We start from the raw sequence: 26,983 nt of genomic DNA, 5'->3' as shown, positions 1-26,983 counted from the left end.
CCCCGGCTAATACATCTCCGTCTTGTACACGGTGACCCCGGCTAATACATCTCCGTCTTGTACACGGTGACCCCGGCTAATACATCTCCGTCTTGTACCCGCCGAACCCCGGCTAATACATCTCCGTCTTGTACCCGCCGAACCCCGGCTAATACATCTCCGTCTTGTACACAGTGACCCCGGCTAATACATCTCCGTCTTGTACCCGCCGAACCCCGGCTAATGCATCTCCGTCTTGTACCCGCCGAACCCCGGCTAATACATCTCCGTCTTGTACCCGCCGAACCCCGGCTAATACATCTCCGTCTTGTACACGGCGAACCCCGGCTAATACATCTCTGTCTTGTACACAGTGACCCCGGCTAATACATCTCCGACTTGTACCCGCCGAACCCCGGCTAATACATCTCCGTCTTGTACACGGCGAACCCCGGCTAATACATCTCCGTCTTGTACACGGTGACCCCGGCTAATACATCTCCGTCTTGTACACGGTGACCCCGGCTAATACATCTCCGTCTTGTACATGCCGAACCCCGGCTAATACATCTCCGTCTTGTACACGGCGAACCCCGGCTAATACATCTCCATCTTGTACACGGTGACCCCGGCTAATACATCTACGTCTTGTACACAGTGACCCCGGCTAATACATCTCCGTCTTGTACACGGTGACCCCGGCTAATACATCTCCGTCTTGTACACGGTGACCCCGGCTAATACATCTCCGACTTGTACCCGCCGAAACCCGGCTAATACATCTCCGTCTTGTACACGGCGAACCCCGGCTAATACATCTCCATCTTGTACACGGCGAACCCCGGCTAATACATCTCCGTCTTGTACACAGTGACCCCGGCTAATACATCTCCGTCTTGTTCACGGCGAACCCCGGCTAATACATCTCCGTCTTGTACACAGTGACCCCGGCTAATACATCTCCGTCTTGTACACGGTGACCCCGGCTAATACATCTCCGTCTTGTACACGGTGACCCCGGCTAATACATCTACGTCTTGTACACGGTGACCCCGGCTAATACATCTCCGTCATGTACATTCGAACCCCGGCTAATGCATCTCCGTCTTGTACATTCGAACCCCGGCTAATACATCTCCGTCATGTACATTCGAACCCCGGCTAATGCATCTCCGTCTTGTACATTCGAACCCCGGCTAATACATCTCTGTCTTGTACATGCCGAACCCCGGCTAATACATCTCCGTCTTGTACACAGTGACCCCGGCTAATACATCTCCGTCTTGTACACAGTGACCCCGGCTAATACATCTCTGTCTTGTACATGCCGAACCCCGGCTAATACATCTCCGTCTTGTACACGGTGACCCCGGCTAATACATCTCCGTCATGTACATTCGAACCCCGGCTAATACATCTCTTTCTTGTACATGGCAAACTCTGGCTAATGTATCTCAGTCTTGTACACGGGGAACCCCGGCTAATATATCTCTGTCTTGTACACGGTGAACCCCGGCTAATACATCTCCGTCTTGTACACGGTGACCCCGGCTAATTCAATTACCACCGTGCCGAATCTCTTTACTATTTCAGTAAGGTTTTTTTTTCATTTATTAGATACTGGAATGAAATGGTTAATTACTACTCGTATATTGCTGCTGTGAAGCTCTATGTACATTAATGGCGCTATATAAATAAAGACATACACACATACATACTTGATTTGACATGTACATTGCCAGTTTGGGCTATGTATAAAGGAATGCATAGGGTTATGTTCTGTTACAGTGATGCTTACAGAGGCAAATGTGTCTCCTCGTCAATATGGCAAAGTAATGTTCACCTCTTTTCGCCGTGTGTGCTTGAGAGGGAGGGATATAAGGAGGTACCAGATGCATATAGTACAGTGTTTTTTTTAACCTTTTTGGGGGGGTTAAGGAACCCTATAATTATACTGTGAAATTCTGCAGAACCCCAACCCCTCTAATACCATGCCTGAGATCAGATGCATTGTAAATTCTTCTGTATTGGTACAATTTTTCAAATGACCTGAACATTGCAGGGACCCTTTAGGGCCCCCAGAGAACCCCTGTTGGAAAAACACTGAGCTAATATAAAACAGACGCATCAAATTGCGTTCCCTTTCTGTCTCATGAGCGTCAACATTCTCAAACTCCGACACCTATTGATCTGCATCAAATGGAAGACACTTCACCGGTTGTAACATTTTATGTATCTACTGTAGTTGCATTTTTTGATACACCCAAAAAAATAGAATGAACTAGCACTCACCCTGTGTAACACAATTCATCCGATGCTATGATCCTGCATACACACCACAAGATGCATACACACCGCGAGATGCATATACACCACGAGATGCATAATACACACCGCGAGATGCATACACACCACGAGATGCATACACACCACGAGATGCATACACACCGCAAGGCATTCACACCGCGAGAGGCATACACACCACGAGATGCATACAAACCGCAAGATGCATTCACACCACGAGAAGCATACACACCACGAGAAGCATACACACCACGAGAAGCATACACACTGCGAGAAGCATACACACCGCGAGATGCATACACACCGCGAGAGGCATTCACACCGCGAGAGGCATTCACACCGCGAGAGGCATTCACACCGCGAGATGCATAATACACACCACAAGATGCATTCACACCGTGAGAAGCATTCACACCGCAAGATGTACACACCGCAAGATGCATTCACACCGCAAGATATACACACCGCAAGATATACACACCACAAGATGCATAATACACACCGCGAGAGGCATTCACACCGCGAGAGGCATACACACCGCGAGAGGCATACACACCGCGAGAGGCATACACATCGCGAGAGGCATTCACACCGCGAGAGGCATTCACACCGCGAGAGGCATTCACACCGCGAGAGGCATACACACCGCGAGAGGCATACACACCGCGAGAGGCATACACACCGCGAGAGGCATACACACCGCGAGAGGCATACACACCGCGAGAGGCATTCACACCGCGAGAGGCATTCACACCGCGAGAGGCATACACACCGCGAGAGGCATACACACCGCGAGAGGCATACATCTATACAAAAAACAAACTGGATTAGCACTCAAACTAATAACGAAGGACACGTTTTGCTTTTGGTCTCACCAAGTTTCTTCTTTGCTGATTGTTTTTTTTTCTGTATTGCTGCTTTTTTGACACATTAAAGAAGATACTTGGTGAGACCAAAAGCAAAACGTACGTCCTTCATTATTGTTGTATTTGAGTGCTGATCCAGTTCTGGTTTTTGCACTTTTTGATACATTCATGCATCTCACTCATTCTTGGTAAATTATTTTCTATTTCTTTGGAAAGGAACCCCTAATTAATAAATCTTATCGCCTCCTCATCAGATTATCGCTAACAGACCCGTGTGACCGATCCCAGGCAGTATATGGGGGTTATAGCTGTCACTCACTGCGGGAGCTTCCAAAGTCACGCCCCACAATGCCTTGGTGCTATGGATGCAAAGCATTATGGGGAAGCTCCTGCTGTAAGTGACAGCGATACCCCCCATACCAAGGTGCAGTTTGGGGCCTTACTAAGTGTGCAGCCCCCACATAAGTTCAGGACCCCACTATACTGCCTGGGAGCCGCCGGTAAAGAGGTTTGGGGGGGAAACCCCTTGGAGACGCCTCCCAAACCCCTGTTGGGAATCAGGGTTTTAGACAACACATCCCCTTTGCTGATAGTTTTACCTGGTTGCCCGCTTGCTCAGGAGAACAAGAAGCCTCCCGTTTTAACTGATGACATAGTGTATATAAGAAGCTGTGTCTGTCTGATCTAAGAAACGTGTAAACCGAGCGCCTTGTATTTGCCTCGTCATTAGTTACAGGCGGATTCTTGTTGGCGTTTTTGCTTAGAAACAGATGAAAAAATGCCAGATTATGACCAGAATGATCTACATCCCATTGTAATGTGTGGTTCATCCTCCTAGAACCACTTCCCAAAGAGGACTTAAGCAGTCGGTCGATGGAGAATGCCTTGGCACATTGACGCACATTCAGCATTTCTACCTTGGACTCCTACTAATTATTCCGTGAAGCCGCCCACCTGTCCTGGAGAAGACCTCCGCATTATTGAGATGACTGGGGCTAAAATCTTATCCAACATCGGGGGAGACGGCATCATGGTATATTGAATACGGGTCTTTGGGGGAGATTCAGTAAGCGCTGTTGCGGGATAACTTATTGACTGGGATGGCAGTTAACGCCGGATCGGGGTGTGAGACCCTGAATCGGCGCTGAGTGGATCTCGGGTTTGGTGTGAGGACACACATTCTTTAGATTGATACACAAGTCCTTTTTTACGAGTCAAGTATCAGCCAAACCCGCGGCTTCTGTTTAATATGCTGTGCGGCCGTCTTCTCCTTGCTTGGGGAGATTGCAGCTCCATTCATTTGGCTTCACAGCATGTTGAATAAGGATCAATCGTGTGCTCATACAACCCAGCAACACCGGTGTACAGCATCCTGAATATCTTATTTACCAAGTCAGTGACATTATTTATTTAAGGTCCTATGTGTAATGCTAAGCAGCGTTTGGTGGCAAAACGGGGCACAACATTGCACTTTGCATTCCTTAAATGACCAAATAATTTATTCTGCATAGCCGTAATCAGAAATATTCACAACATAATAATATTTCAACATCCCCTCCTGTGAACTTCTCCACGTTCTGCTGTGTGGTTTCTAACTTGCCTGAGCCAGTTATAATACTACGTGTATTGGTTGTATTTTGTTTTTATTCAGTCTGTGAAATCTTTGTTCTATCCTTATTAAATGTTCATTGTTTTCCATACTGTTGGTTCTGACTGGGTTTTTCTTCGATGCTAGCTACACCCTTTAAAATATAGTCGCTGAATGTTATCATTTTTTTTTTAAAGGTCTGTAAATATCCGGGTAATAAATAAATTCATTGAGATATTTGTGTCCCTCTGTTAAGTATAGTGAGAAAAGCGGTGACGCACAGTTAATGATGCACCAACTTCCATTTGCCTCACGGGAAAGCGATGCATTGTTAATTGTGCATTAGCCGGTTCTTCATTACCCCGAATAAGGGGCTTCGGTGCTGGTCCGACAACTTTGGGCAACTGGGAATAGGCCCCTTTCTGTTCCTCGGTCAGTCCAGGACAGGGGTTCTTTCTAACACGTGATTACCTCACTTCCAACATGCAAAGGTCATTTTACCAAAAAATCGTGTATTTCGGGATTTACTTGTATATACATATATATATATACACACACACACACTATAGAAGTGGTGAGGCATTCCCTATAAGGCTTTGTCCCCGCTGGCGCTCAGCGCGCTCCTGCTTGGAGCAGTGCGCTCGGGGGGCGGAGGGGGTGGGGGACGCTGCAGGGGACGCTGAGCGCACTGGTAAGTAAGAAAAATGTATTTGCCAGAGCGCTGGTGAGCGTGTGTGCACGCGCATACCCGCGCGCTTCACGTGAGCAGGGTCTTGTATATGTGTATATATGTGTGTGTGTGTATATATATATATATATATATTCCGTGACTATATATAGTCACCTCGCCAAGCGCCGCCCGCTCAGCGAGCTCAGCGCTAGCGGGGACGCAGCCTAAGGCCTGTTCTATAGTGCCTGTGCTTGCTGCGCCGTGCACGCCAGTTTTAGTAGTCAGCCTTTCTATAATGGTGCCGCGCGCACGCACGGCAGGGAGCGTGGAACTGGCCGACGGGGGGGAGATGAGAAAAAAAATTAATTTGCGCCGCTACCGCCGCTGAAAATGTGTGTGTGTGTGTGTGTGTGTGTGTGTGTGTATGTGTGTGTGTGTGTGTGTACACAATGTTATTAAAAAAATTATTAAAGGATTTATTTATTTGAAAACATACACACACACACACACACACACACAGTCATACACTCGCGCACAGTATACACACACAGTCATACACTCGCGCACAGTATACACACACAGTCATACACTCGCGCACAGTATACACACAAAACGTGTGCGGCACGTGCACGCGCCTTCGCACAGGCACGCGCCCGCACACACTATATAACAGCCCTAACTAGCTGATAACTGGTGAAATCAGATTAACCTTCAAGCTGCTGTAATTAGCTGAAGGTTTGACAAACTGCCAGACAATAATAATAACTTTATTTAATATAGCGCATTTCTCCCAATGGGGCTCAAAGCGCATCACGATTACAGTGTAGCACATAGGATTGTTACAGACACAAATACGTACACCTGAATTGTAATAGGTACAGGACAGAAAAATTGGGTATAATACCCGCTAAATAGGTACAGTTGGACGGTATGCTTAGCGTCAGCAGGCAGCCATCTTGAATTTGTGATGTCATTTAGGACAACTGGGAGCATGAGAGGCTGAAATGCATTAAGCTTCAGTATTCCTCCCTCAGCTTCTTCAGAAATCGCTTTATAGGCCAAAGAAGCGCTGGCGTCTGTATCATACCGGCGCCCCCTTCGGGGGTAAGTGTCTCTGGAAGCTGGGGGTCCCCGGAGCTGAAATGAACACGGTTCCACTCTGGAGTCTCCCTGCTTCAAATTTGTAATTAAAAAGGTTTTAAAAAAAATAAAGGCCACATTTCTGCGTTACGTTTCAAAAATGGTTTAAGTCAAATATTTTGGGGGCACAGATTTGAATAGTATGGAGTAATAAAATGTGTGCGTCTCTAAAAAAAAGTAGGCGTTTAAATTGACAGCCATGATGAACCAGGCGAAAACCTTATAGAGACTCTTAACCCTTTGAATGTCGGAGGGGCAGCGGTACTCAGAGCTTCCAGGTTAATACGCGACCGAAGCTGTAAAAAAAAAAAAAATTACATAGCCACTACATCACAGGGGCATTTAAAGGGTTAATAGGGTTAGAGCAAAATTAAGTTTCTTTGTATAAACCAAAAATGTATTTTTTGCAACACCAATGTTTCATTATAGAGGTTATAACCACACATTATATAAGTTATGGTGAGTCAAAAAGTGACCAGAAACCTCTAGCGTACAGTGTATAGTAAATAACACAACCACTTGTGGTGCATTTGCATGTCTCAGACAGGTCTGTAACTCTGCCTTTCCTCATCCTCGCTTAGCAAACAGTGCTCCCACTGCAGCCAGGGATTCTGGGTAATGACATGCAAATGAGCACACAGTGTCACTCGTTAGGCCTCGTCCAGGGTGGCGCTGAGCGGACGGGCTCACGCTGGCCGCGATGAAACACATTGCGGCAATGTGTGTGGCCAGCGTGAGCAAGCGCCTGCGCACGCTCGGCGCTCAGAGCAAGCAAATTTGAATTTGCCGCTCGCAAGCGCGTCACGTGAGCGGTTCGCCCAATGAGGGCGAACCAGCTCGGTGACGTCGTTGCCGCGCCCCTAGGCGAGCGTGTGTCTAGCCGGCCACGAATCGCCCGGCCGAGCAGGGCGCAGCGCACGAGCGCCAGCGCGCCCGTTCCCTGCCTGGCCGCAGCCTTACTTCTCATCCATTTTAACATGGAGCCCTATAAACTGCTGCCTGCCGTATTACACAGCTTATCAGCACAGCCTGGGTTTAAAAGATGTATTCTTTTCATAGTACGGCTATTATAAATAATATTACACTAATAATATATACTTACTAACTCGATAGAAATAAACAACACACAATTCTGTTGTAATTTATATGGTATTAATCACGTGTTCAACGCGTCGCTTCAACAATCCTCGCAAACACCAAATTAAGCATCATATGCATGAAGTCCCCGAGCGAGCCACGTACGTACAAGGAAGGGTTTTGTATTAATTATGGAAGTAACATTTTGCATATGAATGAGTTTAATTACGAATATCATTATTTATCTAAAATCCGCTGTGATCTGAGTACACAGGGCTCAGTGTGTTGCCTTCTAAAACCCTGACGTTTTGAGAAGTTCATTTTATGGATCAAAAAAAAATCCCTAGAATTTGTCGCTTTATTTCAGTGTGCGCGTCCATGCGGTGTGCGGGCACGTGCGCACAGAAGCAGGCGCGCATTGCGCAAGAAATCAGTTGAAACTGATTTCTTGGTGCGACAGGCCGATCACGTGAGCGGTTCGTCCAATGAGGGCGAACCAGCTCCGTGACGTCACTGGCACGCCCCTAGACACGTCCACGGATGGCGCGCCTACCATGGCCGAAAAGCTCCCGTCACGGCCGCGCACGCCTCCGCACGGGCGAAGGCACTATGGACCTGGCCTTACAATAGAGGTGGGAGTTTACGATGAGAAAGGGAAAGAAATGAAGCTTGCAGGCACTGTGCTGTTCTGGCATTATTACTTATTATATATGTATTATTAAGGACCACTTTAATAATGACATCACACTGCTGTCAGTCACCACAGGCTGTGCCTGGGGGCGGAGGCTCGTATGCAAATTACAATCCCCTGATCAGTGACGTAGCATCACACCATAGCATGCCAAACGCTCCCATTGGTTAGCGGCGTCTGGTCTCATGGACAACAAAACACCGAACACGCGCTGTGACAAGGAAAGGGGGAGGGGCTTTCAGGAAGCCGTGCGTCATGGGGAGGGGTAGGGGGATGGTTCCTCAGCGGGTTTCTGCGGGCCAAGCCTCGCTCTGGCGCCGTGTCTCCGGCCGACTTGACTGGCATGTTGTGCCTGCGTGAGCAAGGATTGGAACGCAAGTGGCTGACGTCACACAACATGGCGCCGGTAACGTTTGGTGACAGGTCTGTGAGGTGACCAAGTGACGGGAGACGGCAGCCCGGAGGGGGCGGTGGACCACCGAATCTCGGTCGCCCTGATGGAGACGGTGGACATGAGTATGGAAACTATGGAGACCCTGACGGAGCTAGGGGACGAGCTCACGCTGGGGGACATTGACGGTAAGCGGGGGGGGGTTATGCCCCTTGGGATGGGACAGGGGGAGGGTAACGCCTTGTGTAATTGCCCTAAGTGCTGCATGTTAACGCCGAGATCCGAATACAAGAATATTGTACAAGTAAAGGACATTTTTCCCGGGGGGGGGGGGGGGGAATTGGTCGTTTAACCCCTTGGCTGCCAGAGGTGCGTGCAGGAAAAACTCGATGGCCAAGTTACTGACTTGTGGCACAAGAGGAAAATCAAGATAAATCCACATTTGCTGTGCATCAAATGTTACTTGGATGTAGCAGGAAGAGATGAGTAGGGCTAACTCACTGCTTAGTGAGGAAGGCATTGGAAGGGTTATCATACATTGTGACTGGGGTTGTCATTAGAAGATGCTCTGTCTGTAGTTGGAGCACGTTATAACTCAGCACGGAGCCTTGCTCATTGAAACGGGTTATCGCTCGTTTGGGGCGAGCTTTACTCATTAGAACGGGTTATCGCTCGTTTGGGGGCGAGCTTTACTCATTAGAACGGGTTATCGCTCGTTTGGGGGCGAGCTTTACTCATTGGAACGGGTTATTGCTTGTTTGGGGGCGAGCTTTACACATTGGAACGGGTTATCGCTCGTTTGGGGGCGAGCTTTACTCATTGGAACGGGTTATCGCTCGTTTGGGGGCCAGCTTTACTCATTGGAACGGGTTATTGCTTGTTTGGGGGCGAGCTTTACACATTGGAACGGGTTATCGCTTGTTTGGGGGCGAGCTTTACTCATTGGAACGAGTGATGTTGGGAGTAAGTCTTACTCATTGGAACAAGGTCATCACTCTGGGGTGAGCCTTACTCAGATTGTATTCCCATGGACAAAACAGGTGAGTTTTTTTAAGGATCCAAACTACTCTATTCTAATGAGATCACTTTTCCAAAGAGCGAGATCCCGTTGATGTCTATGAGATCACTGATATTAGGAATGAGACAGACTGGCTTCTTTTGAGTGGTATCCACTCCAATGAGTGATTTAGCCTCACCAGTGAGTGATACTGGGACGTGTAATCACGCATCACTTATTGGTGAGGTTAAATCGCTCAGTTGGAGTGAACATCACTCAAAAGAAGCCAGTCAGTCTCATTCTAAATATCAGTGATCTCATAGACATCAACGGGATTTCGCTCTTGGGAAAACTATCTCATTAGTATAGAGTAGTTTTGTCCATGGCAATACAATCCTACAGGTATAATAGACCAGTGCGGGGGAATCCATCACTTAAACCGGGGATAAACTAATGGCAGTGACCTGTTTAAGTCAAATCTGACACCTATAAGTATTTTTAAATCATTTTGTAAACGCAGTGAGCTGAGACTTGGGAGGGGATTGATATCCTCCGGCTGCTCTCTTCAACCTGATGTTACGGTGGTTATCCATAAGAGTTTGCACAGGCAGAGCCCCCATATCTCCCCCTCCCCTTATCTTTATAGGCTCACGCATAAGTACAGGGTGGGATAAGGGTAAAGACCCTCCTCCCCTTAAGAGACCCCTATGAAATTTGTAATTCCCTTTAAATAGACACAAGCAGACAAAGAGTTGCTTTTATGGAAAACATACACGAGCCCCCCGTGTCCCTCCCGAATGCACGAGCTCCTCGTGGATACACTAGCCCCCCCCCCCCACGCCAGAAGCCACCGGAGAGCAGGTAAGAGGCATACAGACGCGGGGCCTCTGTAAGCGCGACTCCCCTGGCGCCCCCGCCTGCCAGAAAATTGCCCCCCAGTTTGCGCATCCCTGGCTTAATGAATGGTTTCATTGATGAAATGTGTAATTTCTTACGGAGGGTTAAAACTAACACACAGTAACAGTCCTCAAAATATGTTGTGTAGAGTATATTGTTGCAAATAAAACAATGACTTTAATGTTTAGTTATCTAGAATTAGATCCACGAGATTGCGTTGAGCGCTCAGATTGTCACAGTTTTGTGTTTGTAAATGACAAGACAGTAACGTTTCTCTAGGCAGAAAGTCTCCTGATGCAGGAAATATAGGAGTGGCAGCTTGTTACCGCCTGTTATAAAGACATACAGTGACTCTCTATGAGGGGGCTGAGGCTGTCTGTAATCAGGGTGTGTATATACCTACAAAGCTTCCCACATGCATACTTCTCACTATATAAAAATAGGCGTTCACTACAGCTTTGAAATAAAAAGAAAACTTCATGTTTAGATTGTTAGCTCCCTCCTGTCTGTCTGAATTTATATGTACGCTTCCTTCCCACATTGTACTACGCTGTGGAATATGTTAGCGCCACACAAATAAAAGATGAACATAATTGAGTAAATGCGAACTGTATAATAGTGGTGCAAAAAGCAACAATCATAACACCAAAGCACTATATGCAGGGTTACAATGTATTGGAAACGCTCTTGTTCATAGCAACATGTGAATGTGAGGCTTCACGTCTGAATACAGGGGGACCTCGGTTATCCGCCAAAATTTGTCCCGCCTACCGCTGTCGAATTGCGGATCCAATGTTAATCCGCGACGGTGAGCGTTGGATAATGCATTCACCGGATAGCGAGGGCCACCTGTATATGGACTTTGCTAGCAGTAATACTAGACTAAACAGGCTATTATTTAAATACTGCCTTTTGATTGGTTAAAATTGTTCTGGGCAGCGACAGGCAGGATTAATTTGGCTCACAGAGCGCTGCTTCGAATTAAATTGGGGGCGAGGGGTGTTTGAGGAGGTGACAAGTGGTCCGGTGGGGGCTAGCAGGCAGGAGGGGGACTGTCTGTAGGAGTAAGGAGCTTTAGGGAGGCGGTGGTGGGGGGGGGGGGGTTGTTTTTAGTAGAGTTGGGGCATGCCATTGGTAGAATATGTACATAAAAGACCATATTTGTAATAATCCCAGAAGGTAAGGGCATTATCCGGCCATTATTGCCTAGTTGGTCAACCAGTATACAATGGGCATGTATAGCCAGGTAATGAGGATTATTACCTAATTCCATTTTGCTAATGGTCTGTGTTTCATTTCTTGGTTCCTTAACCCCTGGCAGCCCCCTGACAGAACCCATTGCTGAGTAATGCATTGCATGCTCACGGTGTTACAGTCATACATATCGCTATGAAGCCATTTCCGTTAACGCTCGCACATTCTTATATATTTGTATACATTCCCAGTGACATTTTCTATGCTATCATTGTGCGAATTACATGATCTCGCTTTTATCCAACCTGCAGGAGTTGCTGTAGTTAACATGATCATTCCGCTTTCTGGGTGGAAGGGTCCAGCATCGTTTTGGGAGTCTAAGATTGAATCGTTTTCCTCTCACTATCCGATTGGTTAAAGCCGATTTAAAATAGTGTCTTAAATGCCCATTTGAACTTGACCTTGGTAACCGCTCCCAATAGTCTTGTTTTTATTTGCAGCGCCATTTTTAATACTGGTTTTCTTCAAGTTCAATACGAAAACTCCATATCGTGATTCTACATTTTTTAGGGAATTTGCTGGACTATTGTCTGAGGGAGAGTCCAAGAATCCATGTTTTCTGCCTCATTTCCCTATTTTGAGTCATATTACTGTATTTATAGTAGTTTCATGATCATTCATAATCCCCCTACAGAAACATTACTGGGTGTCCTGGGGGCCACCCACTGACTATTAAAAAGCAGTGACCAAGCACTTCTGACCAGGTTAGGCTTTTCCTCTTCAGAGATAAGAGAACCAACTTATTATTGGGGCTTTCCATATCGGTTAGAATTCTGTCACTATTGCCATCTCTAATCACGTACATCAAATAGAGAACAGAACTCTTATTCCGGGGTTTGTTAAATTAGATCTTCTAAAGGTGTGTGTGTCTGGAGCAGGGATGGCCACCGACAGGCCAGGTATTGGGGATATCCCTGCTTCAGCACAGGTGGCTCAATTACACCTGTGCTGAAGCAGGGATATCCTTTAAACCTGACCTGTTGGTGGCCCCTGAGGACTGGAGTTGGCCAACCCTGGTCTAGAGAATGAACGTTACTTGGCTTTAGTAGGGTGCACGTAGATGGGCTGGGATCACCACTCCAGCTCAAAGTCACACATGTCGAGAGAAGGGGAGTCCACAGCACTCGCTCAGAGAATCCATGAATAGTTTAAATGTATTCCATCTAATCCATGGGCGATGTTTCGGAACAACACGTTCCTTTTATAAGTACGTACACAACACGGAAAAAAAATAAAACCAAGGCACTCCCTAATATAAAAAGATCGCAGAGTTAGCTTGGATGTGCTGGGTGCGAATAGAACGATCCGTGTTCACCAAAGCGGATCGGGAGCCACATAGTGACAATACACGGCTCCGGGAGTAATGTGCAGTAGTAAGTGGCACTGATGCTATTTTATGATGCACCATACCATTTGAATCCTTTTTGGCCAAGTTTCCCCCAGATAACTTTTTGCTGGTTATATACACTGACCTCTACTTATACTGTTTGGGATATAAAAAATGTTTTTCTCATCTTTAAAAAAAAAAAAAAAAAAAAGCTTATTTAAGATTCTTTGGTATCTTGGTATAACGGGAGCACCCCTAGTCCTCTTCAGGGACCCATCAGTCGAGATTTTAATATTTATGCTTGTAATATGACAAATATATTTTGTATTTGATATAAATGTGGGTGTGATTCACATTTACCAGGTCAACGACCAAAAAAATACTTTTACCTGTGTAATACAATGTGCCAGTTTTGGAGGCATGAGCCCTGTGTGTACCTTGTCTTTCTGCATCCTTCTCCTGTTTGTTAATACAATTCCTTATTCCTCATCTCTCTCCTGAACGCACTCTGATTTTGGAGTACAATCTTTTTAATGAGGAGGTTTCTTCCAGGACTCCTCCTCCAAAAAGCCTTTTTCCAACCCCCTTGTGAGGGAAACACTGATCAGATAGTGTTACCCTTCCTCCACAGTGTTCGCGAGGAGACACAACCTATGCCGACAATCTTCAGCGCACGTGTCCGAAACATATCCTCTGCTGAATCTCTTGTGCCCTTGTATACACCCCATCACTGCCATGGGGGCCAGTAATTCAAAGTGCAGCATACCTCTTATTGCCGAGTGTATAATCTTTGTGCCTGCAAGAACATTTTGCATAATGATACGTTATAATTGTATCGGTATAATTATTCCTCCAGATGAGTGTTCCCTGTTGACTAGTCGGTTCACACTGAGCGTCTTTTTTTGTGTGCCATTTATTTTACTTGAATAGATCTCTTCTTGTCCTTCCGAACACTATTTTAATCTTTTAAATCTGATGCCCTGTTCAGGAGAGATTCCCGTTTGTAATATTAAGTGTCCGGAAGGTTAAAATGGAGCTCTCCCCAGAGCCCAATGTCATCTAAAGGTTACATTGGTAACCTCAAACTAGAGATTAAGACAATTATTTTTTTTTAAACTGAACGCATTAAAAGAGAGCAGGACTTGCTCAGAAGGCAGCATACTTGATAACTGTATACGTACGTGTACACACACATACATGACACAAAGCACAGTATGCAATACACATAATGTCGCATTGCGAGCGCTTTCACGTAGCCCGGTATGTGGAAGTGATGAGTAGTAACTGGAAGACATGGGAGTGCAATGTTGGAGGTCAGAGATCTCATGCGTGTCCTGTATGTAGCATTCTTGTTTGTTGTCTCTGAGGCCCATGTTCAATACGCTGTCCGACCGTCTTCTCCTTTCCTGCGAAGGTTTCAGCTCCAGTCACACACATTGGAGCTGCAACCTTCCCAACCAAGGAGGAGGATGTATTTTCAATAGCAGCTTCTATTTCTGTGCGTGTTTTGGTCCCAATACCAGTTACATACCTTTCTTATCTGATTAAAATTGTGTTACCACCTAGCATGGTTTGTAGAACATGTTTCAAATGGAATTGATAGCATACAACCTTGATTCTTTTTATCTCCAAAAATGCTATAACGCAGAAATGAATCTACTTCATGTTGAAGGCTTTGGGTTACTTTTAAAATGGCTGCACTGACTTATAGAAAGTGATTATTTTTATTTAATTTTTCTTCTGTTCCCCTCTTATGTTTTATAATGTTGTAAAATGCTAATAAACCCCCCCCCCCCCATGTTTTAAATAAACACATTAGGAATTGTGGGCGGAGACAGGGAAGGAGTGGGCATGCATATTACCCCCTCCCCCCCGTCCCGTCCCGTCCAGGTAAACGTGACTGCACTGTGTCCACATGTAGGACATCACTGTATTAACCCCTTTGCTGTCCATGCAGACTAGAAGCATGTTTGAAGGGCTCTTTTGGAGTGATCGTGTGTATCGCCTGTTAATGAACCTTCCCCCATGTGCTATTTGTATTCGGGCAGACAGTGGACACTTTAGAACATTTTTTTTTATCCTATTTTAACCTGCCAGAGGGTTGTGCCACTTCCATGGCCACGGACCCTCCGGCCCTTCCAAGTCATGTGAGCGCTCTTCGGAGAGGTCACGTGATCAGTTCCAGGTACCGTCCGTCCAGCCAAATGTGGGGTCTGCAATCCGTACTGATCGCGTACAGCCCAACACCAACATGTCAAGTATTGGGGATATCCCGCAGCTGAGATTACAGCGGTTCATCTCCGGAGACCCCCATCTTCCCACCTAATGTAGGAAAAAAATACGGAACCACATCTTAAATTACTAAACAATTGTACGGGGTGTTACAGGACTTACAGCTCCTGTGTATGTGGCGGAGTGTCGCCCGATCTGAGCAAGGGTTAAACATTGCAATCTTTCTGTTTTTTCCTTTCCCCAGAAATGCTGCAGTTTGTCAGTAATCAGGTCGGGGAGTTTCCAGATCTCTTTGAGGAGCCACTGTGCCAGGGCTACCAAGGAGGTCCAGCGATGGACACCACCCTGCCAAAGGCTTACACCACCCAGGTCCAGCCTCAGGCCTATCAGACAGTCACACCGCCTCAGCCAGCGCCTGTCAAAGCTCCCACCCAAGCCACACCCCAACGAACCGCTCCCCTCCTCCAGCCCCGTCCCTTGCTCCAGTCCCCTCCTCAGCTGCAGCAACAGACGGTGGTTCTGACCCCCACCTTCAGCACGGCCACCCAAACGCGCATCTTACAGCAGCCCCTGATCTACCAGAACGCTGGGACCACCAGCTTCCAGGGTGAGGAACAACGCTGGAGCCCACAGAATGTCTTGTGTCAATATTCTATTTCTAGTGTGTATTTTACATGTTATTGCAGCAATCGCACCCTCCCCATCACCTAATGTCCTTTTACTTTATTCAAGTCAATGGTCTGTAAGGTTCTTCCAGTGCCCGTAGGGCTCTTATGGCAGTGGACTACTTAGTAAATATTGGCCATAGTCTCTCATAGAAGGCTTTGCATGCTGCACCTGATAGGGCCAAAGGTAATTGTATTGTTGCCCCACTTGGGGTCTGACTGCTGTTTGGTTGTTCACAGTGCTCCAGCCTCAGATGCAGAGCCTGATGACCACACACCAGGTGCAGCCCGTCACCATTCAGCAACAGGTACAAACTGTCCAAGGCCAGAGGGTCTTAACTCAGACGGCCAATGGTACCATCCAGACACTGACCCCAGCCACTGTTCAGACTGTGACACCACAAGTCCACCAGGTCCCTGTAAGTATGTCCGCCAGGGGCTACTGGTAATGGTGTGATCATGTCAGTGCTTCTGCAAGATCCATCATTCGACACCTTCCTCAGGTGGGCAGGATAGGTAGGAGGGGAAACTTGTGTGGGTAGAGCGGGATAGGTGTGACGGGAAACGCATGTGGGTAGAGCGGGATAGGTAGGAGGGGAGACGTGCTGGGGGGGGTAGAGCGGGACAGGTAGGAGGGGAGACGCACGTGGGGGGTAGAGCGGACAGGTAGGAGGGGAGACGCACGTCGGGGGTAGAGCGGGACAGGTAGGAGGGGAGACGCACGTGGGGGGAAGAGCGGACAGGTAGGAGGGGAGACGCACGTGGGGGGTAGAGCGGGACAGGTAGGAGGGGAGACGCACGTGGGGGGGGGTAGAGCGGACAGGTAGGAGGGGAGACGCACATGGGGGGTAGTTCGGACAGGTAGGAGGGGAGACGCACGTGGGGGGTAGAGCGGGACAGGTAGGAGGGGAGATGTGCTGGGGGTTTAGAGCGGGATAGGTGTGACGGGAAACGCGTGTGGGTAGAGTGGGATAGGTAGGAGGGGAGATGTGCTGGGGGTTTAGAGCGGGATAGGTGTGACGGGAAACGCGTGTGGGTAGAGCGGGATAGGTAGGAGGGGAGATGTGCTGGGGGTTTAGAGCGGGATAGATGTGACGGGAAACGCGTGTGGGTAGAGCGGGATAGGTAGGAGGGAAGGCGTGCTGGGGGGGTAGAGCGGGACAGGTAGGAGGGGAGACGCACGTGGGGGGGGTAGAGCGGACAGGTAGGAGGGGAGACGCACGTGGGGGGTAGTTCGGACAGGTAGGAGGGGAGACGCACGTGGGGGGTAGAGCGGGACAGGTAGGAGGGGAGACGCACGTGGGGGGGGTAGAGCGGACAGGTAGGAGGGGAGACGCACATGGGGGGTAGTTCGGACAGGTAGGAGGGGAGACGCACGTGGGGGGTAGAGCGGGACAGGTAGGAGGGGAGACGCGCGTGGGGGGTAGAGCGGGATAGGTAGGAGGGGAGACGCACGTGTGGGTGGGTAGAGCGGGATGGTTGAGGGGAGGCGCGTGGCCATCACAGCGCACCTATGACTGACCAGCATGGGCAGACAGAATAGTAGTCACAGCCCACATCAAACGCCACATCCCGCATGTGTTCTGACAAGCAGCCGTATCTGGCAAATAAGTTCACAGCTGGTGCTTCTGAAAGTATAATATGGTAAGCGCTAGTACGGGGCCGGGCCACCGAGAGACCAGTTATTGGGGCTATCCCTGCTTCAGCACAAGTGGTGCAGTCGAAGACTGAGCCACTGATTGAGCCACCTGTGCCGAGGCAGGGATTTCCTGAAAACCTGACCTGTTGGTGGCCCTTGAGGGTTGGAGTTGGCCACCCCTGCTTTAGGACATTATAACTAGTCCCATCTATAATATAATTCTAGTCCCCGAGCCTCGCGGCGGCTGCAATTAGTTACAATTACTTACACCTTCCTATTTTCTCATTTGTCACAAAAAAAGGATTTTTCTTTTTAATTGCACTTTTAGCTCCCAAAATGGGAAACAAAGTTGAAGACATAGGGAAGTGCTATTGACCGGGCCTGAACTTTACGTTCACATTGTTACTGTGTCTTGTACCGGTGTCAAATGGTCCCATATCATCTAAAAGTTTTTAATGGGGGATTCGGTAGGGGGAGTCGGAACTCGAACTGACGTTTACTGCCCTTTAAGTCGGTGACCAATAACACCAGATCGAGCTAAAATCCCCCCTCTCGGAGCTTAGTAAATCCCCCCCCCTGAGGACCTAGCATTGCTTGCGTGACTCCCTGACACTGCTCTGTGTCTCCTCCAGCTGCTGGTGCAGCCCCAGATAATAAAGACCGAGTCCTTGGTCCTGACCGCGGTGAAGGCAGACGGCAGCCCCATGATGACCACTGTCCAGAATCCAGGGATCACAACGCTCACTGCTCCTCTACAGACCACAGCACTGCAAGTACCTGTACGGACCTTCCCGTAACTCCTGGACATGGCTGTGTAACCTTGTGACCCTGGGAGAGCAGACACACTGTACACATTAACTTCAACACTGCAGGCGACTAATGTGTTAGAAACTATAGCTTCCATCATAGGCGCCTAGAGGGGTAGGGGTGTGTGTTTATATACGTATAGGTAGAGGTATGCATGCGCGTGTGCAGATGTAGCAGGCATTATTACTCCCGTTAATGCGTTGGTTTCTGTTATTACTGAGCTACTAGCGCTTGCATTAAGGAGAACGCACAATTTACCAGTGTTTCAATAGCGCTGCAATAAATCTTGCATTGAATAACGCGGTAGCATTAACACAACGTGTGTGTGTGTGTGTGTGTGTGTGTGTTTTTCTTTGGACATTTCATGTCAAGTGCATGGATTGGGAAAGTTATTTTAAAATGATAAACAAATGGTAACTATTAACGAGTCTTTGTAGCCATGTAGAGAAACGTGTGTTTAGACGCACTGTGCTCTTGTTTTTTGGCATATATAAGAACAGTTTCTTACATTTGATGCAGCATTTTAGACATGCATCACTTCAGATTGGAGGATCTTTGGGGGGCAGTTTAAAGGGAAAACACATGGTGCCGAGAGACAGAATGTGACACATCTCCATTATAATCTGTGCACCATGTAACTCCTCCCCAAGGTGCATGCTGGGGCAGAGACGCAGAATGTGATACATCTCATTATAATCTGTGCACCATGTAACTCTCCCCAACTCCTCCTACTGACTCTCCCCAAGGTGCAAGCTGGGGCAGAAACGCAGAATGTGATACATCTCATTATAATCTGTGCACCATGTAACTCCCCCCCAACTCCTCCTACTGACTCTCCCCAAGGTGCAAACTGGGACAGGCTGGGCAAAATGGGAACGAAATGCTGAGATACATGGGACAGGGTGAAAAATGCCCTGCATTTGCTTCAAAATTGCCTTGATATGTTATATGCACCTAAAAATACCAGTTTCTGCACCAGAGAACCTGGAAGTTGTAGTGATTTATAGAAAAAGAAATGACTAAACAATAGAGCAGCCTGAATTTCTACTTCAGCCAGAGACATCAATTGCCGAGTCTGATATTCATGCATTCTGTATATTCTGGGGCAGGTCGGCCCAACTTCAGTCCCCAAAGGCCACCAACAGGTCACGTTTTCAGGATAACCCTGCTTCAGCACAGGTGGTGCAGTCATTCTGACCGAGCCACTAATGGAGCCCCCTGTGCTGAAGCAGAGAGATCCTGAAAACTGAACCTGTTGGTGTCCCTTGAGAACTGGAGTTCTGGGGAGACTGCGTGAGAACGGTTTCCTGCCTGTGTCAGGGACACTCCTTTCTGTACTCTGCCTTGTCCTCTATGTAAATATCTGAGGGAAAGGCTGTTAAACAACGCTCTGCCAGCACTAGCTATAGAAAGCCATTAATAATTGACAGGCCAGCCTTGAAGCCTTATCACAATACTTTAGGTCAAGGTGTATGGCATGTGGCCATGAGCTGCACAGGGGACCTGCCTATGTTTGTAGTTAGATAAGCGAGCGTGTACTGTGCATAAGTAGATCAGGATCTTACTGATAAACCCTCAGATTTCTCTTCTACAAATTCCATCTGTAAGAATAGCTTTGCCGTGTCTGGTTTTCAGTCCCACGAGCACGTGTTTTGTGATAAAGAAAAGGCCAATAATTACCTATCACTATCACGTTTGTTCCTAATTGTGTGTGTGTGTGTGTGTGTGTACAGTATCTTTATTTGTATAGCTCCATTTTTGTACATGGTGCGTCACAGCATTAACACATGTGACATATTATATCACATAATGGGAATAAGCGCTTCAGACATAAGTAACATTAGGAAAAGGAGTCCCTGCCCCGAAGAGCTTACAATCTAAGTGGGGAGTAGGGAGAACTTGGACACTAAAGCAGGGATAGCTAACTCAAGTTCTCAAGGGCCACCAACAGGTCAGGTATTTGGGATATCCCCGCTTCAGCACAGATGGCTGATTGAGCCACCTGTGCTGAAGCAGGGACAGCCTGAAACCCCTGACCTGTTGGTGGCCCTTGAGGACTGTAGTTGGCCGCCCTGCAGTAGGACATCGTTTAATCAAACCGTTTTCCAACTAAAGCGTAAAAGCACCACAGCAAATATGAGAAAATAATGTGTGCATTTTAATTTCATTAAGGGATTCAGGGATTAGTTCTGCTCCGCTAACCGACAAAGGGACCGCTCCCCGACAAAGGGACCGCTCCCCGACAAAGGGACCGCTCCCCGACAAAGGGACCGATCCCCGACAAAGGGACCGCTCCCCGGGGCTGCGGCTGTTACAAGGCACCTTTATCTTTACTCTTTTTTTTAATTTTTTTTATTGGAAATGTATAACAAAGGATACAGAGTTGTCATGAGCACATGACTGAGATTGGTACAGGGAGTTTCCAATAAACATTTTAACATAGAAAAGGGGGGGGGAGAGAGACAGTCAGGGGGGAGGGAGGGAGAGGGAGGCCCTTGCGGCTTGGACCTAGGCCAGCCCTGGGTGTTGGGACTCCAGCCACGGTTCCCAAGTTTTTTGGAATTGCGGCAGTTTTATATGGAGACGAAGCACCTTTATCAATATCACATTAGTTGATTTTGGGAAGCGCCGGCACCTACAGAATGTGACGGAGGAATAACGATGCACTGTAGGGCAGGTCTCTTGGGCTTCAAATGGGCTAAAGCAGGGCTATCCGCCAACAGGTCAGGTTTTCAGGATATCCCTGCTTCAGCACCCCCCGGGCTAAGGCGATATATGTAATTACACTGGGCATTGCTGCTATCAGTTGTGAATCTCCACATGCTTTTCTTGCAGACCTTAATGGGCGCTGGTGGGACCATTCTGACTACCCTGCCACTCATGATGGGGCACGAGAAGATGCCCATCAAGCAAGTGCCAGGCAGCCTGAGGCAGCTGGAGGTGCCCAAAGAAGGCGAGCGGAGAACAACACACAACATCATTGAGAAGAGGTACCGCTCATCCATCAATGACAAAATCCTCGAGCTCAAAGACCTGGTCATGGGCAACGACGCCAAGGTGAGCGTCCCAGGGGTGGCTGTCCTTACAAATAATATCAGAGGGGACTCGTTCAGTCTCATTGTGTCAAAAGCAGAATCTCACATCTGTATATACAGATGTAGCCAACGTTATGTCTCGCGTCGGCGCACTCCCATAGCGCGCTAACCCCGCACCATTCTTGCCCGCAGCTCAAAACAATGGCCGCTTCGTCCGCTGGTGAGGGGAGTATGTCCAGCTTCAACGCACCAGTGGAAGTAATAATGTTGGTCACATCTGTATATGCGCTCGCTCTCGCTTGCGCGCTCTCTTGCTCTCGCTAACAAATATGCTGTTCCATGTTTGCCTGATACCCATTGTCACGGGGTGACCAGCACTTTTAACACCTTTTACCACCGGGATCACTATCACCAGACAGGACACAATAGGACACAGAGTTTTATTCTGGCGAACCAGCAATCACACAAAATACACTCACCGTCTGGGGGGAAGTCTCTAGCCTCAACACCTGGAGCTTGCTTCAGTAGGCTTATCCTGTCCGCTCCTTGTCCCAGGCTTCTCAATACTTCTCTCAGTGCTATCCGGCACAAAGCACTTTTGAATCTCCCGCTCAGCTGTGTCCGACCGGCTCCACACGCTGTCCGGCACAAAGCACTTTTGAATCTCCTGCTCAGCTGTGTCCGACCGGCTCCACACGCTGTCTCCGCTGGTCGGGCTTCTCTGGCGCTCCACCACTGAGCGCAGTGCTTATGCATGCTCTTCTACACAAAGCACCTTTGAAAAGCCCGCTAGCGCGTCTCCGATCGCCTCCACACGTAGGCCTTGATTATACAGGAAAACGGGCTCCGCGCCTGAAAAACAACTTAAAAAAAAAAATAATAGCGACGCACATACCTGCTGCGGAGAGCGCGCTGCGTGGAGCTGCAGGCCGGCTGTCTCCTGGCGCGATCTGCAGATTTGTTCTTGGCTGGCGATGGCTGCGTAACGTGAGTGGTTTCAGCCAACTGCTCACGGCAACGCCTCCTTGCCTGCTCTCCACCAGCTCCCTGGTATAATCACTATGTTGCTCTGCGGCAGTGCTGGGTGACATCACAGACTAGCGCTGCCGCCTTGCAGCATTTGGTATAATTGGGCTCTTAGTCTCACATTGTCTGCCACCCTGCACCGGCCGGTTTCATTACATAGCCCTTGCTGCCTATCCTTAACATGGAGAGGACCAGCGGACAATCACAGTGTGGATCGTGGCCATGCAGCCAATCACAGTGCGGATCGTGGCTGTGCATGCGGGGGCTCGACGGGGACTCGCCCGGCTGCCCCAATTGGAGGAGGGGAACCGGCTTCAGTGCCCAGGACCGCCCCTGCATGACAGAGTGGCTGGGAAGCGAGGAATTTGAAACTGCCTATGGGCAGCGCGTCCACTGAGCTCAGCCTCGCAACGGATCCCTTTGGCCAGCCCCAAATCTCCTGCTGGGAAGGCGCCTCCAGGTCTGCGGTGAACAAAGGCTCTACCACGCTGAGAGCCCGTCCCCGGACCTGGTATCAGGAACTTCCATGCCCACCATCCGTCCCAGCCTCCCCCAGCCATTGTTCCACAATCTCTATGCAGGCACCACGGCTATTTCATTACCAGGGCTGCCTCCATAGAGAGAATACATAGTGCATTGCATTACATTTCTAGAACTTGGGCTCTAAAACGTGGTTTTAAAACTTGCTGGCTGGGCAATATATTACATAGGGAAAAGACCTGGATTACAATACATACAGTACGAGTACTCGCAAAACATGCTTGTTTAGCGGGGACAATTACAGTACTTACAGTAATAAAGTCCAGAAACACTTTACACACACTTTGGTTCCGTTTGCCCCCCCCTAATATCCCCGATCAGGGACCCAATCCCAGGTTCTGAGTTTTCTACCTAGTTCCCACCGAAGGGTCAAACACAACATTTTAACCAGCATATGAGCTCACATGGGCAGCCAGGAAAACATGGTTCTAAGGGGTTAGAACACACACACTGTAGTGCACATACTCGGCCAGATACACACACAGTTTTAGGGGGTAGCTAGCCGGGCTTCACCTTTATTTTGAGAGGCTAGCTACCCCTACCGTGACACCCATTTTAATCTTTGTGTTAGGAAATCTGAAATTATTAAGAAAAAACAGAACGATGTTGCATGGCCAAATGATTAGTTATTTCATGTTTAGGTGTTAAGCCTTTTCATTTTGTTCTTGGCAGCTCAGATATATTTCTATAAGACAGTGCACTGACCATTTTACTCTGATACAGGCTCCCCTCTGCACAAAGTATTACCTGTTACCTGTCATTTTCAGCTGCACAAGTCAGGCGTGCTGAAGAAGGCCATCGATTACATTAAATACATGCAACAAGTAAACCAAAAGCTGCGACAAGAGAACATGGCCCTGAAGTTGGCTAACCAGAAAAACAGTGAGTTGATGTTGTGCATGGGCTGAGATCGGCCTGTGCCTGGGATTCGGCATGGGCTGAGATCGGCCTGTGCCTGGGATTCAGCATGGGCTGAGATCGGCCTGTGCCTGGGATTCAGCATGGGCTGAGATCGGCCTGTGCCTGGGATTCAGCATGGGCTGAGATCGGCCTGTGCCTGGGATTCAGCATGGGCTGAGATCGGCCTGTGCCTGGGATTCAGCATGGGCTGAGATCGGCCTGTGCCTGGGATTCAGCATGGGCTGAGATCGGCCTGTGCCTGGGATTCAGCATGGGCTGAGATCGGCCTGTGCCTGGGATTCAGCATGGGCTGAGATCGGCCTGTGCCTGGGATTCAGCATGGGCTGAGATCGGCCTGTGCATGGGATTCAGCATGGGCTGAGATCGGCCTGTGCCTGGGATGCAGCGTGGGCTGAGATCGGCCTGTGCCTGGGATTCAGCGTGGGCTGAGATCGGCCTGTGCCTGGGATTCAGCGTGGGCTGAGATCGGCCTGTGCCTGGGATTCAGCATGGGCTGAGATCGGCCTGTGCCTGGGATTCAGCGTGGGCTGAGATCGCTTGTGCCTGGGATTCAGCATGGGCTGAGATCGGCCTGTGCCTGGGATTCAGCGTGGGCTGGGATCGGCCTGTGCCTGGGATTCAGCGTGGGCTGAGATCGGCCTGTGCCTGGGATTCAGCGTGGGCTCAGATCGGCCTGTGCCTGGGATTCAGCGTGGGCTGGGATCGGCCTGTGCCTGGGATTCAGCGTGGGCTGAGATCGGCCTGTGCCTGGGATTCAGCATGGGCTGAGATCGGCCTGTGCCTGGGATTCAGCATGGGCTGAGATCGGCCTGTGCCTGGGATTTAGCAGAAAAGCTGGCTTGGAAATCTGTGCATACACTACCGACACACTTTATCACACTGCGGCCAGATCCGCAAGCCGGGAGATTTCCCGGCTTGCTAGTGGCCGCCCCTCGGCGTGCCGCCCCTCGACGCGCGGTCACGCGTCTTCGGGAGCGTGCGCCCCCTGCACGCGCGTCCAGGGCTCCCTGAGGGAGCCCTGGTGTCCCGCGATCGCGGGACAGCGGCAGGGGGTTCCGGGGGACCCGGCGGACCCGGCAGCGGTAGGGAGAGCGCCCCGATCGGAGGGCGCTCTTCCGCTGCTTCGGCGCGCGCCCGTCACTCTCGGGCGCGCGCCAGGCTACTGCTGCGGCAGAGAACGGGCAAATGCTCGAATAAACTTGGCCGCAGCAGTATGTACAAGAGAAACGTACAAGTAGAGGCGGACATACACCGGGAAAATCAGTGCCTAAAACTCCATCCCCCATTGTGTTTTGAAACCCTTTTAAATATGATGAGGCATTTGCAGCATTAAGATGAGACACAATGTGACAGGGAAATGTTTACTAAGTGGAACTATTTCATAAAACACCTGACATCGACTGATGCCTTGCGTCCCATTCACTTGAATGGACCCCTTATGACAGGGGTGAGCAACTCCAGTCCTCGAGCCCCCCCAACAGGTCAGGTTTTCAGGATATCCCCGCTTCAGCACAGGTGGCTCAATCGACTGAGCCTCTAAACCACCTGTGCTGAAGCAGCGATTGAGCCATCTGTGCTGAAGCAGGTATATCCTGAAAACCTGACCTGTAATGGGGTCTTGGGGACTGGTTTAGCACCCTGTCCTCCATATCTGTAGTTATTGTCGGTAATATCTTGTTAATCGTTGCCTCCCGCAGAATACCTGAAGGGAATAGACCTGAGCAGCCTGGTAGATACCAGCGTGGAAATGAAGATGGACGAATTCAACCACAACATACTGATGATGTCCCCACCAGCGTCCGATTCCGGATCTCCTGCTGTCTTCTCTCCATATTCTGTGGACTCTGAACCAGGGAGCCCACTGCTGGATGATGAGAAGGTATTGTAGCATCATTTCCACTACACCATTGCATTCATACTCTAATACGGCTGTTCCCAACCTTTGTTACACTGTGCTCCCCCGGCTAGAAATTTATTTATTTCTCCCCTAATTAATTAATCTTATTGCCTATCGCTAACAAACCTGTGTGACCAATCCCTGGCAGTATAGTGTCCTGAGCTCTTCTAGGGAGGAACACACGATTAATAACGCCCCACACTGCCCCTCAGTGTGTGCAAGCAGCAGGGTTATCGCTGTCGCTCACTGCGGGAGCTTCCAAAGCCACGCACCACAATGTCTTGCTGTGGATGCAAAGCATTGTGGGTAGCGATTTTGGAAACTCCCGCTGTAAGTTACATCGATACACCCCCGCAGTAAGGTGCAGTTTGGGGCCTTACTAAGTGCGCAGTCCCCACACGGACTCAGGAACCTGCTATTCTTCCTGGGAGCCGCTAGTACTGATTTTGGTGAACCCCCTGGAGAGGCCTCCTGAACCCCCCGTTGGGAATCGCTGTCCTGTTGCTGCAGGAGGCATTCCGTCTTGCTGCAGTTTGTGTTATTTCCGAGGTATGGATTTAAGCCTTCGCTCCGAAGAGCGCTCTCCAGACTGTACAATGCAGAATGCGTTGGAAACACTACACACTTTGCTGGTCGCCCTTTGATTGTATCTGCATGTCGCTGTTTACTGCCTCTGGGAGATCTCCTCCTCTTGCCCTTTCCTGAAGCTGTTTTTATTTATAGATGGGATGCTTGGTTCAGGGGATATAAACGTTCGGCATATTAAGTGTCCTGGAGGTTACAGTGACGTTCTACCTAGAGCAGGGTGGCCAGCTCCAGTCCTCAAGGATATCCCTGCTTCAGCCCAGGTGGCTCAGTCATTGTGACTGAGCCACCTGGGCTGAAGCAGGGATATCCTGAAACCCTGACCTGTTGGTGACCCTTGAGGACTTGAGTTAGCCACCCCTGCCCTATAGCGTATTGTCTAAAACATTACTATAAAAGTTAGAGATGAAGAAAATCCTGGGGAAAAAAAACAGGACCTGCTTGGGGCACAAGAT

The 26,983-nt window shown here is 48.9% G+C and overlaps 2 protein-coding genes across 9 annotated transcripts in view; both read left to right on the top strand.

The window, feature by feature from the left end:
* Positions 1-4,849, top strand: part of CCDC134 (coiled-coil domain containing 134) — a 36,520-nt gene extending 31,671 nt beyond the window's left edge. For all 3 annotated transcript variants that reach the window (XM_075574016.1, XM_075574018.1, XM_075574017.1), the window contains one exon: positions 3,988-4,849. In XM_075574016.1, the coding sequence (XP_075430131.1) occupies positions 3,988-4,093 (106 nt within the window). In that variant the 3' untranslated portion in view covers positions 4,094-4,849. The remainder of the gene's footprint in view (positions 1-3,987) is intronic.
* A 3,786-nt stretch (positions 4,850-8,635) lies between these two features.
* Positions 8,636-26,983, top strand: part of SREBF2 (sterol regulatory element binding transcription factor 2) — a 43,418-nt gene continuing 25,070 nt past the window's right edge. The window contains exons 1-8 of one of the 6 annotated variants that reach the window (XM_075574010.1): positions 8,636-8,894; positions 15,658-16,074; positions 16,319-16,497; positions 18,350-18,496; positions 21,360-21,581; positions 21,752-21,817; positions 23,893-24,007; positions 25,744-25,925. In XM_075574010.1, the coding sequence (XP_075430125.1) occupies positions 8,813-8,894; positions 15,658-16,074; positions 16,319-16,497; positions 18,350-18,496; positions 21,360-21,581; positions 21,752-21,817; positions 23,893-24,007; positions 25,744-25,925 (1,410 nt within the window). In that variant the 5' untranslated portion in view covers positions 8,636-8,812. The remainder of the gene's footprint in view (positions 8,895-15,657; positions 16,075-16,318; positions 16,498-18,349; positions 18,497-21,359; positions 21,582-21,751; positions 21,818-23,892; positions 24,008-25,743; positions 25,926-26,983) is intronic. The other 5 variants (XM_075574011.1, XM_075574013.1, XM_075574015.1 and 2 more) reach the window with 5 other exon arrangements.

This window comes from Ascaphus truei, chromosome 17 (assembly GCF_040206685.1).
Source record: "Ascaphus truei isolate aAscTru1 chromosome 17, aAscTru1.hap1, whole genome shotgun sequence".
NCBI classification, from domain to species: domain Eukaryota; kingdom Metazoa; phylum Chordata; class Amphibia; order Anura; family Ascaphidae; genus Ascaphus; species Ascaphus truei.
Note: the sequence above shows the minus strand (reverse complement) of the source record. Positions and strands in the feature narration are given on the sequence as shown.